This window comes from Bombina bombina, chromosome 4, assembly GCF_027579735.1.
Source record: "Bombina bombina isolate aBomBom1 chromosome 4, aBomBom1.pri, whole genome shotgun sequence".
NCBI lineage: Eukaryota > Metazoa > Chordata > Amphibia > Anura > Bombinatoridae > Bombina > Bombina bombina.
Window position 1 is genome coordinate 1,154,824,668 of NC_069502.1, and position 12,827 is coordinate 1,154,837,494.

Genomic DNA, 12,827 nt, shown 5'->3' on the forward strand with positions numbered 1-12,827 from the left:
TTGTGTAAATTTTTTCAAATTTTATTATACAGTGCAGTCCACTCTAGAACCAAACATACAATGTCACAGAAAAAAACAACATTTAATAAACATTACAACAGATTAATATTTGTTAAGTTATGCAGAAGACAAACCCCCCACATCTACTGAGTAATAAACAACCAATCTCATACACAGAAAAAAAAACAACCCCCCCCCCAAAAAACCCCCACACACATACAAAAGCAACCACATTCAGATTATTTCCTTATAACTTGCATTAATATGTATTTTTGGTTATAAAAGGTAAGGCCAGAAGGCACACTGAATTATAAGAAAGCACATCTTGTAACCATAACGTACCATGTAAGCTTTCCTTACTTATATTCACACAGAAGAATCTCTAATCAGCTGCCACCATGCGTGTGCTATTTAGAATGCTGCTTACTTGTACGTTCCACAGCCACAGCTCCGAGCAGTCATCGGGACCACATGCTACAAGATAGTTGTCATCTGGACTCCAGGCAAGGTACGAAACACCATAGGCATGACCTTCTAGTGTCTTAAGTAATTTAAGCTGGTGTGTGTCCTGGGGGGGAGAAGAAATAAAAACGTATTACATTAACATTGAGCAAATTAACCTTAAAACGGGACATATAACCCAACATTTTTCTCTTTAAACAATTCAGATAGAACATGACATTTTAAACAACTTTCCAAATTACTTATATTTTGCTTCATTCTTATGGTATATATTGGTATCTATATGGTATTTAATAAAGGAGCAGGAATGCATTATTGGGATCAAGCTAAACACAAGTGAAATATGTGCAGCCACCAATCAGCAGCTAGCTCCCAAGCCTACCTAGGTATACTTTTCAGCAAAGGATAATAAGGACAAAAGAATGAAACAAATTAGATAAGATTAAATTAGGAAGTTGTTTAAAAAATACATGTTAAGCTGCAACAACTAATCAATATAATCAATAATAATAGATTATGAAAATAGTTGTCAACGAATCTCATAATCAATTAGTTGGTTTGCAATTAGTTGTTCTGAGCACGGCACCAGCTGCTTCACTCTGAGCTCCTGCACATGGTATTGGGTTTCATAATTATGTCCTTAGCCTAAAGGACCTCTACAGACGTTTACTTTTCCCTTTTTCCTGGAGAGTATACATTTTTTTTTTTAAGTTTACAACTACTCCTGGCTTATATGCAATCCAGAAATAATAGGAGGAGTCATTTGGATTGTTTATATTAAATCAGGTGATTTGGGACTATGCTTTGCATGATATAGCGCAGAGCTTGTTATTTTCACCTAGCCCCAGATTGATGGGAGTTGTTATTTGAATTGATGTGCACTTTTATCTGTTTGCACAATTATTAGAGGATCGCTTGCTATTGCTGGTTTATATGTACTGTATAGATAAATGTGTAAGGCGTTGTCCTGATATATAGTCCTTTTTACTTTTTTTTAAACTTTTAATAAATTGTAATATGTACCAAATTCAACCTCTATAAGTATATATCTGTTATTTTAAGAATGGACTAGAATTTTTTTCCCTTACCTTACAGCTGGTTATTTACTATTGCATATAGATATTCAAGATATTTTTATGTTAGAATGAAGTCCAGGCTTGCTTTAAGAGGCCCCTTGCATTGGTAGAGTTAACAAAGATAAATATCCCACTTGGTGAAATTGGCAAAACCCTACTTATGCATCTCAAGCACCTCAACACCATCTGAGCATCTGTTCTATGCTGCAGGCAAAATAGCTTGGATTTTATTTTAAATATTGAATATTTTTTTATCCGATTGGTCGATTCATCGAAAAAAATAATCGCTGATGAATCGATTATGAAAATAATAGTTGCAGCCCTAAATACATGCTCTATCTGAATCATGAAAGTATAATTTTGACTAGGGAGGTGCATTTGGATGTTTGATTAAAAACCAAATGACGAATATGGCCACCACCAGTAGCATTTGGCTATTTTGGAGCTTTATTTCTTCTTGTGAAATGTGGATTTAAACAGACCTTAGTGTGTTGCATTTTCACAAATTATAAATATGGCTCCAAAATAGGCTAATGCTGCTGGCGGCGGCCATATTGGGCATTCATTTTATAACGAAACATCCAAATGTGCATCCCTAATTTTGACTTTACTGCCTGTATAGCAAGGGTCAAAGCTTTAAAGAATTTTGCAGTGATTTTCTATAAATCAAATGTCCTTGGCTGTTAGAAATTAATCAGGAAATCGGCATGAGAGTACGTTCTTGTTCTCAGAATTATACAACCTCCAACCTTCCAGATGCAGGAAACTATATAAGTTATATAAACTATATAAGTATTACTTATGTTTATATTTGCAGACATTATTACTGCTGTATAAGTAAACAATATGCTTAGTATATGACTGATGTTATACACTTCTATATAAGCTTAGGGACAAGAGACAGATTTTGAGAAGCCATGTAGCCAAGAAGCTATGGAATGACAACATCTGGGCTACGGTGCAATGCATTTTTGTATGTTTAGATCTATGATAAGTTAAGTACTTGTAAAATAGGTTTTAAAATGATATATATCATAATTGGCAATAAACAGTTAACTAAATGTAACAGTACATTCCATCGTTGCTGCTTAAATTGAAAATATATTGCTTACAAATATTAAATAGGAAGTTAAGGGATTGTGGTTTACAACAATTTTGCAACTAGTAGACTGAATAAAACTATATTCTGTTTTTATTAATCAATGCATTGTATATGTTTTATATTTTTATTATAATTAATACACTGTCCATATAAATATATATTACGAGCCAATGAATGAATGAATGTGCTGCCAAATTAATAAACCTATCACATAAAAACAGAATTTATGTTTACCTGATAAATTTCTTTCTCCTACGGTGTATCCGGTCCACGGCTTCATCCTTACTTGTGGGATATTCTCAATCCCTACAGGAAGTGGCAAAGAGAGCACACAGCAAAGCCGTCCATATAGCTCCCCTCAGGCTCCGCCCCCCAAGTCATTCGACCGACGGTTAGGAGAAAAAGGAGAACCATAGGGTGCAGTGGTGACTGTAGTTTTAGAAAAATAAATTTAAGCCTGACTAAAATGCCAGGGAGGGCCGTGGACCGGATACACCGTAGGAGAAAGAAATTTATCAGGTAAACAGATTCTGTTTTCTCCTACATTGGTGTATCCGGTCCACGGCTTCATCCTTACTTGTGGGAACCAATACCAAAGCTTTAGGACACGGATGAAGGGAGGGAACAAGTCAGGTAACCTAAACGGAAGGCACCACTGCTTGTAAAACCTTTCTCCCAAAAATAGCCTCCGAAGAAGCAAAAGTATCGAATTTGAAAAATTTGGCAAATGTATGCAGTGAAGACCAAGTCGCTGCCTTACAGATCTGTTCAACAGAAGCCTCATTCTTGAAAGCCCATGTGGAAGCCACAGCTCTAGTAGAGTGAGCTGTAATTCGTTCAGGGGGCTGCCTTCCAGCAGTCTCATAAGCCAACCGGATGATGCTTTTCAGCCAGAAAGACAGAGGTCGCAGTCACCTTTTGACCTCTCCTCTTGCCAGAATAGACGACAAACAAGGACGATGTTTGTCTGAAGTCTTTAGTTGCTTTTAGATAGAACTTTAAAGCACGAACCACATCAAGATTGTGCAACAGACGTTCCTTGTTAGAAACTGGGTTAGGACACAGAGAAGGAACAACTATCTCCTGGTTAATATTCTTATTGGAAACCACTTTTGGAAGAAAACCAGGTTTGGTACGTAAAACAACCTTATCTGCATGGAACACCAGGTAAGGTGAATTACACTGCAAAGCAGACAATTCAGAAACTCTTCTAGCAGAAGAAATAGCTACCAAAAACAAAACTTTCCAAGATAATAACTTGATATCTATGGAATGTAGAGGTTCAAACGGAACCCCTTGAAGAACTGAAAGAACTAAATTTAGACTCCATGGAGGAGCCACAGGTCTATAAACAGGCTTGATTCTGACTAAAGCCTGTACAAACGCCTGAACATCTGGCATCGCTGCGAGACGCTTGTGTAACAAAACCGACAGAGCGGAAATCTGTCCTTTTAAGGAACTAGCTGACAAACCTTTCTCCAATCCTTCTTGGAGAAAGGCTAGAATCCTTGGAATCCTAATCTTACCCCATGAGTAACCTCTGGATTCACACCAACAAAGATATTTCCTCCATATCTTATGTTAATTTTCCTGGTGACAGGCTTTCTAGCCTGGATCAGGGTATCTATAACTGATTCCGAGAACCCACGCTTAGCTAGAATCAAGCATTCAATCTCCAAGCAGTCAGTTGCAGAGAAACTAGGTTTGGATGTTCGAATGGGCCTTGAATTAGAAGGTCCTGCCTCAAAGGTAGCTTCCATGGTGGAACCGATGACATATTCACCAGGTCTGCATACCAAGTCCTGCGTGGCCACGCAGGAGCTATCAGAATTACCGAAGCCTTCTCCTGTTTGATCCTGGCTACAAGCCGGGGGAGAAGGGGAAACGGTGGAAAGACATAAGCTAGATTGAACGACCAAGGCGCTACTAAGGCATCTACCAATGTCGCCTTGGGATCCCTGGACCTGGACCCGTAACGTGGAACTTTGGAGTTCTGACGTGACGCCATCAGATCCAGTTCTGGAATGCCCCATAGTTGGGTTAACTGGGCAAAAACCTCCGGGTGAAGTTCCCACTCCCCCGGATGGAAAGTCTGAAGACTCAGGAAATCCGCTTCCCAGTTGTCCACTCCTGGGATGTGAATTGCTGATAGATGGCAAGAGTGATCCTCTGCCCATTTGATGATCTTGGATACCTCTCTCATCGCCAGGGAACTCTTTGTTCCCCCCTGATGATTGATGTACGCCACAGTCGTCATGTTGTCCGACTGAAATCTGATGAATTTTGCCTCCGCTAGTTGAGGCCATGCCTGGAGCACATTGAATATCGCTCTCAATTCCAAAATGTTTTTCGGGAGAAGAGATTCTTCCCGAGACCATAGACCCTGAGCCTTCAGGGACTCCCATACCGCGCCCCAGCCTAGGAGGCTGGCGTCGGTCGTGACAATGATCCACTCCGGTCTGCGGAAACTCATTCCCTGCGACAGGTGATCCAGAGACAACCACCAGAGGATTGAGTCTCTGGCTTTCTGGTCCATTTGAATCTGGGGAGACAAATCTGCATAATCCCCATTCCACTGTTTGAGCATGCACAGTTGCAATGGTCTTAAATGAATTCGAGCAAATGGCACCACGTCCATTGCTGCAACCATGAGTCCTATTACCTCCAAGCACTGAGCTATGGAGGGTTGAGGAATGGATTGAAGAACTCGACAAGTGTTCAGAAGTTTTAACTTCCTGGCCTCTGTCAGAAAGATCTTCATTTCTACTGAGTCTATAATTGTTCCCAGGAAGGGAACCCTTGTGAACGGGGACAGAGAACTTTTTTCTATGTTCACCTTCCACCCGTGGGACCTTAGAAAGGCTAGAACAATGTCTGTATGAGCCTTTGCCTTGTGAAAGGACGACGCTTGTATTAGAATGCCTTAGCACCGCTAAAAGAGACCCTAGCACCTTTGTGAAAATTCTGGGAGCAGTGGCCAATCCGAAGGGAAGAGCCACAAACTGGTAATGCTTGTCCAGAAAGGCGAACCTCAGGAATTGATGGAGATCTTTGTGGATAGGAATATGCAGGTACGCATCCTTCAAGTCCACGGTAGTCATATATTGACCCTCCTGGATCATTGGTAAAATTGTCAGAATGGTTTCCATTTTAAATGATGGAACTCTGAGGAATTTGTTTAGGATCTTTAAATCCAGAATTGGCCTGAAAGTTCCTTCCTTTTTGGGAACTACAAACAGGTTTGAGTAAAATCCCAGTCCTTGTTCTGCTGTTGGAACTGGGTGTATCACTCCCATTTTTAAAAGGTCTTCTACGCAATGTAAGAATGCCTGTCTCTTTATCTGGTCTAAAGATAAGCGAGACATGTGGAACCTTCGCCTTGGAGGAAGGTCCTTGAATTCTAGAAGATACCCCTGAGAGACAATTTCTAGTGCCCAGGGGTCCGGAACATCTCTCGCCCAGGCCTGAGCAAAGAGAGAAAGTCTGCCCCCTACTAGATCCGGTCCCGGATCGGGGCCTACCCCTTCATGCTGTCTTGGTAGCAGCAGCAGGCTTTTTGGCCTGTTTACCCTTGTTCCAGCCTTGCATTGGCTTCCATGCTGGTTTGGGCTGGGATGCGTTACCCTCTTGCCTAGTGGCTGTAGAGGTAGAAGCCGGTCCGTTCCTGAAATTGCGAAAGGAACGAAAATTAGACTTGTTTTTAGCTTTGAAAGGTCTATCCTGTGGGAGAGCATGGCCCTTTCCCCCAGTGATATCTGAAATAATTTCTTTCAACTCGGGCCAAAATAGGGTCTTACCCTTGAAAGGAATATTAAGCAATTTTGTTTTGGACGACACATCCGCCGACCACGATTTTAGCCAAAGCGCTCTACGTGCTACTATTGCGAAGCCGGAATTTTTCGCCGCTAATTTAGCTAACTGCATAGCAGCATCTGTAATGAAAGAATTAGCCAACTTGAGGGTGTGAATTCTATCCATGACTTCATCATAAGAAGTTTCTTTCTGGAGAGAGTTTTCTAATTCCTCAAACCAAAAAGCAGCTGCAGTGGTTACAGGAATAATGCAAGAAATTAGTTGTAAAAGAAAACCTTGTTGAACAAAAATTTTCTTAAGTAAACCTAATTTTTTATCCATCGGATCTTTGAAAGCGCAACTGTCTTCTATTGGTATAGTCGTGCGCTTAGCTAGCGTTGAAACTGCCCCCTCTACCTTAGGGACCGTCTGCCATGCGTCCCTTCTAGGGTCAACAATTGGGAACATTTTCTTAAATATAGGAGGGGGAACAAAGGGTACACCTGGCTTCTCCCACTCCTTAGTCACGATATCCGCCACCCTCTTAGGTATCGGAAATGCATCAGTGTGTACTGGGACCTCTAAGAATTTGTCCATTTTACACAATTTTTCAGGGATCACCAAAGGATCACAATCATCAAGTGTAGCTAGGACCTCCTTAAGTAGGGCGCGGAGGTGTTCTAGCTTAAATTTAAATGCTATGGCATCAGGCTCTGCCTGCTGAGAAACTTTCCCTGTGTCAGAAATTTCTCCCTCAGACAGGCCCTCCCTCACCGCCAAGTCAGATTGATGTGAGGGCACTACAGATAAATTATCCTCTGCGTCAGCTTGCTCATTTTCTGTGTTTAAAACTGAGCAATCACGCTTCCTAGGAAAAGCTGGCAGTTTAGATAAAAATGCTGAAAGAGAATTATCCATTACTGTCGCTAACTGTTGCATAGTAATCGCAATTGGTGCGCTAGATGTACTGGGCAACGCTTGCGCGGGCATAGCTGGTATTGACACAGAAGGAGAGGATAGCGAGCTATCTTCACTACCTTCAGCTAAAGAATCATCTTGGGCTATATTTTTAAGTGTGATTGTATGGTCCTTAAGCTGCTTGGATGCTATGGCACACTTCACACATAAATTTAATGGGGGAACCACCTTGGACTTTGAGCATACAGAACATAGGCTATCTGAAGGTTCAGACATGTTTGACAGACATAAACAGAACTTCAATGCAATAAAAATTATTTTTGACAAAAACGTTACTGTCTCTTTAAATAATAAAAGTGCACACTTTATTACTGAAACATCAAAAAACCATCAAATAAACATCCGATTTTAATGAAATTTTCACCAGTGTCTTAATGCTTTGAAAAGATTGCACACAAGTTTTCAGACCAATTAACCACTTAATGCCCAAACCGGAGCTAATAGTTATTAACCGGTTAACACAGTACAGTCCCCTGCCACAGCTTCCACTGTGGCCTTTACCTTCCTTAGGGATTATTTTGGTAGCAAATAACGGAGGAAACAGGTAGGCCAGAGAGAAGATCCAAGGGACCGCTAGCACATCTATCAAAGCGGCCTGAGGATCTCTTGACCTTGAACCGTACTTTGGAAGCTTGGTGTTCTGACAAGACGTCATCAGATCAAACTCCGGAACACCCCATATGCGAGTTATCCTGGAGAACACTTCCAGATGGAGAGCCCACTCCCGGGAAGAAGTCTGTCTGCTCAGAAATCTGCCCAATCGTCCACTCCTGGAATGTGGATGGCAGATAGGAGACAATCGTGAGTTTTCGCCCACTGCAGAATGCGAGTCACCACCTTCATAGCCAAGGAACTATGAGTTCCCCCCTGGTGGTTGATGTAAGCCACTGAGGTGATGTCAGATTAAAATCTGATAAACCGGAATAAAGATAATTGAGGCCAAGCTATCAGGGCGTTGAAGATTGTTCTCAATTCCAAGATGTTTATGGGGAGAGAAGACTCCTCTCGAGTCCACAGGCCCTGAGCTTTCATAGAGCCCCAAACTGCTCCCCAGCCTAATAGACTGGCATTCGTAGTCACAATCACCCAAGAAGGTCTCAGGAAGCAAGTGCCCAGAGCCAGGTTTTCCTGAGAAATCCACCACGAAAGTCTCTTGTCAGGGAGTCCAGATTTATCATCTGTGATAAGTCTGAATGGTCTCCGTTCCATTGACTGAGCATGCAAAGCTGCAGAGGTCGCAGATGGAATCGAGCAAAAGGAATGATGTCCATGGAAGCCATCATCAGATCAATTACCTCCATGTGGGAGCAAAAAACAGGGGAAGGGGAAAAAGGAACCCCAGGCTTATTCCATTCCTGAGCTATAATTTCATACATCTTCCTTGGAACAGGAAAAACCTCCTCAGAATATGGAGAATCAAACTTTATCCAGTTTAGAAAACTGTCGGGTTGACAGCAAGTTTTTTCAGCTAAAGAGTAGGAGTCTGAGATTTCACCTTCAGAAACTACTGAAGTATTTCCCCTTTATCAGACAAATGAAAGGTTAACTAAAGCAGACTTAGAGGAGTCAGAGACCTTACTAGCAGGCAAATGTTTAGATTTCCTCTTACGCTTACCCGAAGAAGGGAAAGCTGACAAGGCCGCTGATACTGCAGAAATAATCTGAACAGCAAAAACATAATTTATGCTTACCTGATAAATGTATTTATTTCCGGATATGGCGAGTCCACGGAATAATCAATTACTAGTGGGAATATCACTCCTGGTCAGCAGGAGGCGGCAAAGAGCACTTCAGCAAAGCTGCTATATATGTCACTTCCCTTACCCATAATCCCCAGTCATTCGGCCGAAGGAAAAATGGATAAAGATGATAACACAAAAGTGTAGAGGAGCCTGAGGTTTTAGAAAAAGAATTTATTAGGTAAGCATAAATTATGTTTTCCACAGAATCATCAATTACTAGTGGGAATCAATACCCAAGCTAAAAGACACAGATAAGGGAGGGACAAGACAGGTAGACCTAAACAGAAGGCACCACTGCCTGAAGAACCCTTCTCCCAAAAGAAGCCTCAGCCGAGGCAAAAGTATCAAATTTATAAAACTTTGAAAAAGTATGCAGAGAGGACCAAGTTGTAGTCTTGCAAATCTGTTCCACAGAAGCTTAATTTTTAAATGCCCAGGAAGAAGAAACAGCCCTCGTGGAATGAGCAGTGATTCTCTCAGGAGGTTGCTGTCCAACAGTCTCATAGGCTAAAACGAATAATACTCCTTAGCCAAAGAGAAGTGGCTGTAGTTTTCTGACCCTTGCGCTTCCCAGAAAAAAAAACAAAGAAGAAGACTGACAAAAGTCCTTAGTCGCCTGAAGATAAAACGTCAAAGCATGCACAACATCTAGGTTGTGCAACAAATGCTCCTTTGGAGGAGGATTAGGACACAAAGAAGGAACCACTATCTCCTGATTAATATTCTTGTTAGAAACAACCTTGGGTAGGAAACCTAATTTAGTACGTAGAACCACCTTATCAGAATGAAAAATAAGATAAGGAGAATCAAACCGCAGAGCCGAGAGTTCCGAAACTCTCAGAGCAGAAGAAATAGCAACAAGAAACAAAACCTTGCAAGGTAACATCTTAATATCTAAGGAATGCATAGGTTCAAACGGAGCCCACTGTAAAACTCTAAGAACAAGGTTAAGACTCCAGGGAGGAGTAACGGGCTTAAACACAGGCCTGATCCTAACCAAGGCCTGACAAAAAGATTGCATGTCTGGCGCATCCGCCAAACGATAATGCAATAAAATAGACAACGCAGAATTCTGACCTTCAAGAGTACTAGCTGACAAACCCTTCTCCAGACCCTCCTGGAGAAAAGACAAAATCCTAGGAATCCTAACTCTACTCCAAGAGTAGCCTCTGGATTCACACCAATACAGATATTTATGCCATATCTTATAGTAAACCTTTCTTGTCACAGGCTTACGAGCCTGAATCATGGTCTCAATGACCAACTCTGAAAACCCATGCTTCGATAAAATCAAGCGTTTAATCTACAAGCAGTCAACTTCAGAGAAACGAGAATTGGATTGAAGAAAAGGACCCTGAAGTAGAAGGTCCTTCCTCAGAGGGAGTCTCCACGGAGGTAGAGAGAACATTTCTACTAGATCTGCATACCAGATCTGAAAATGATTGTCTAAGAAAGCAAACCTTAGAAACTTGCGAGGATTCCGGTAAATGGGAATATGAAGGTACGCATCCTTTAAGTCTATGGTTGTCATAAACTGACCCTCTTGAACCAAAGGAAGAATGGAACGTATAGTCTCCATATTGAAGGACGGTACTCTGAGGAACTTGTTTAAACACTTTAGGTCTAAAATAGGTCTGAAAGTCCCCTCTTTCTTGGGAACCATAAACAGATTTGAATAAAATCCCAGACCCTGTTCCTGTGGAGGAACTGGAACTATAACTCCCAGGGGAAAAAGATCCTTGATACAATTTAAGAACGCCTCTATCTTGTCTACAGATAATCTTGAGAGAAGAAACCTGTCTCTGGGAGGAAAAGTCTTGAATTCTATCTTGTACCCCTGAGATACAATTTCCACAGCCCACAGGTCTGGGACATCTTGTGTCCAAGCCTGAGCAAATTGAGAAAGCCTGCTCCCTATTAGATCCGTTCCTAGAGACGGCGGGCCGACCATTCATGCTGACTTGGAGTCAGCCGTAGGTTTCTTAGACTGTTTCCCCTTGTTCTAAGACAGACCAGACTTCCAGGAAGACTTGGATAGTTCCTGCTTGGAAGAGGAAGCGGAGGGTTTACCCCTAAAGCTATGAAAAGAATGAAAGTTACTCTGACCCCCTTTCCGCTTATTCTTCTTATCCTGAGGAAGAAAAGATCCCTTTCCTCCTGTGATATCTGAAATAATTTCAGCCAAACCAGGCCCCAACAAAGTCTTACCCTTGTAGGGAATAGCTAATAACTTACTTAGAAGAAACATTTGCAGACCAGGATTTTAACCAAAGGGCTCTGCGAGCTAGAACCAGAAAACCAGACATTTTTGCTCCTAGTTTAATGACTTGTAAGGAAGCATCCGTAATGAAGGAATTGGCTAATTTAAGAGCCTTAATGCTGTCCTGGATCTCCTTTAAGAGGAGTATCTGAATAGAATCAGACAAGGCATCAAACTAGTAAGCTGCAGCACTGGTAACAGTAGCAATACACACCGCAGGCTGCCATTGAAGACCTTGGTGAACATACATTTTCTTTAATAATGCCTCCAATTTCTTATCCTTTGGATCCTTAAAGGAACAACTATCCTCAATGGGAATAGTGGTACTCTTAGCCAAAGTAGAAATCGCTCCTTCAACCTTAGGAACCGTTTGCCACGACTCCTTAATAGAGTCAGCTATAGGAAACATTTTCTTAAAAATAGGAGATGGAGAAAAAGGAATACCAGGTCTCTCCCACTCTCGTGCAATAATCTCAGAAGCATGGTCTGGAACAGGAAATACCTCCATCGCAGAGGGAACATCAAAATACTTGTTCAGCTTACTAGACTTCTTAGGGTTAACGACGATAGTAGTATCGGAGTCGTCCAAGGTAGCCAAAACCTCCTTAAGTAACAAGAGGAGGTGTTCCAGCTTAAATCTGAAGGACACAACTTCAGCATCAGCAGAAGGAATTATACTGCCTGAATCCGATATTTCACCCTCAGGTGCACCCGAAGAATCTTCATCCTCAGACTTCTGAGAGGAAATACTTTGATTAACCACTTCAGGATCAGAAACCTTAGTTACTAATTTCCTTTTGCATTTTTCCTGCAGCATGGGAAAAGTAGACAACGCCTCAGATACCGCAGAGGATACATGGGCAGCAATATCTTGCAAAGTAACCCCAGACGGAGCATGAGAGGAAACGCAGGGCACTGCATGTGAAGATGAATAGGATTAGGATGCTCCTGAACAGTTCTTTCAAAACATGAACAAAAAGGTACTGGGGGTTCCACCTGCGCATCAACACATATGCTACAGGTGGCATCCTGCACAGCTTCTTTATCCATAATACAAAAAAAAAAAAAGAAGGAATCTTATAAAAAAAGTTCATAAAGTTCCTTTTAAATTTACCAAATCAAGAAAAACATACCCCAAACACACTACACCTCAGCAGAATTACTGAGGTGCCCTACCTGTCCTGCAACCGGCAGCAAACTGAGGAAAATCCTGTTTACAATACGGATTCCAGAGAAGCAAAAACAGCAAGAAGCCTTCTAAACAGCAGAGTCATCTGAAATATGCGCACCTCACTCTACATTAAGTGAAGAAAAGGGCCAAAAAAAGGCTCAGACATCAAAGAATCAGAACCTCCCTAAAAGGGGCAGTCCTACAGCTGACAAAAAAGCCTTTTTTTTTAAAAAAACTTTCTTGA

At 41.5% G+C, this 12,827-nt stretch overlaps 1 protein-coding gene across 1 annotated transcript in view; it reads right to left on the minus strand.

Moving 5' to 3' along the window:
• Positions 1–12,827, minus strand: part of WDR26 (WD repeat domain 26) — a 599,442-nt gene that overhangs the window by 118,070 nt on the left and 468,545 nt on the right. The window contains exon 9 of the mRNA XM_053712600.1: positions 428–568. Within this exon, the coding sequence (XP_053568575.1) occupies positions 428–568 (141 nt within the window). The remainder of the gene's footprint in view (positions 1–427; positions 569–12,827) is intronic.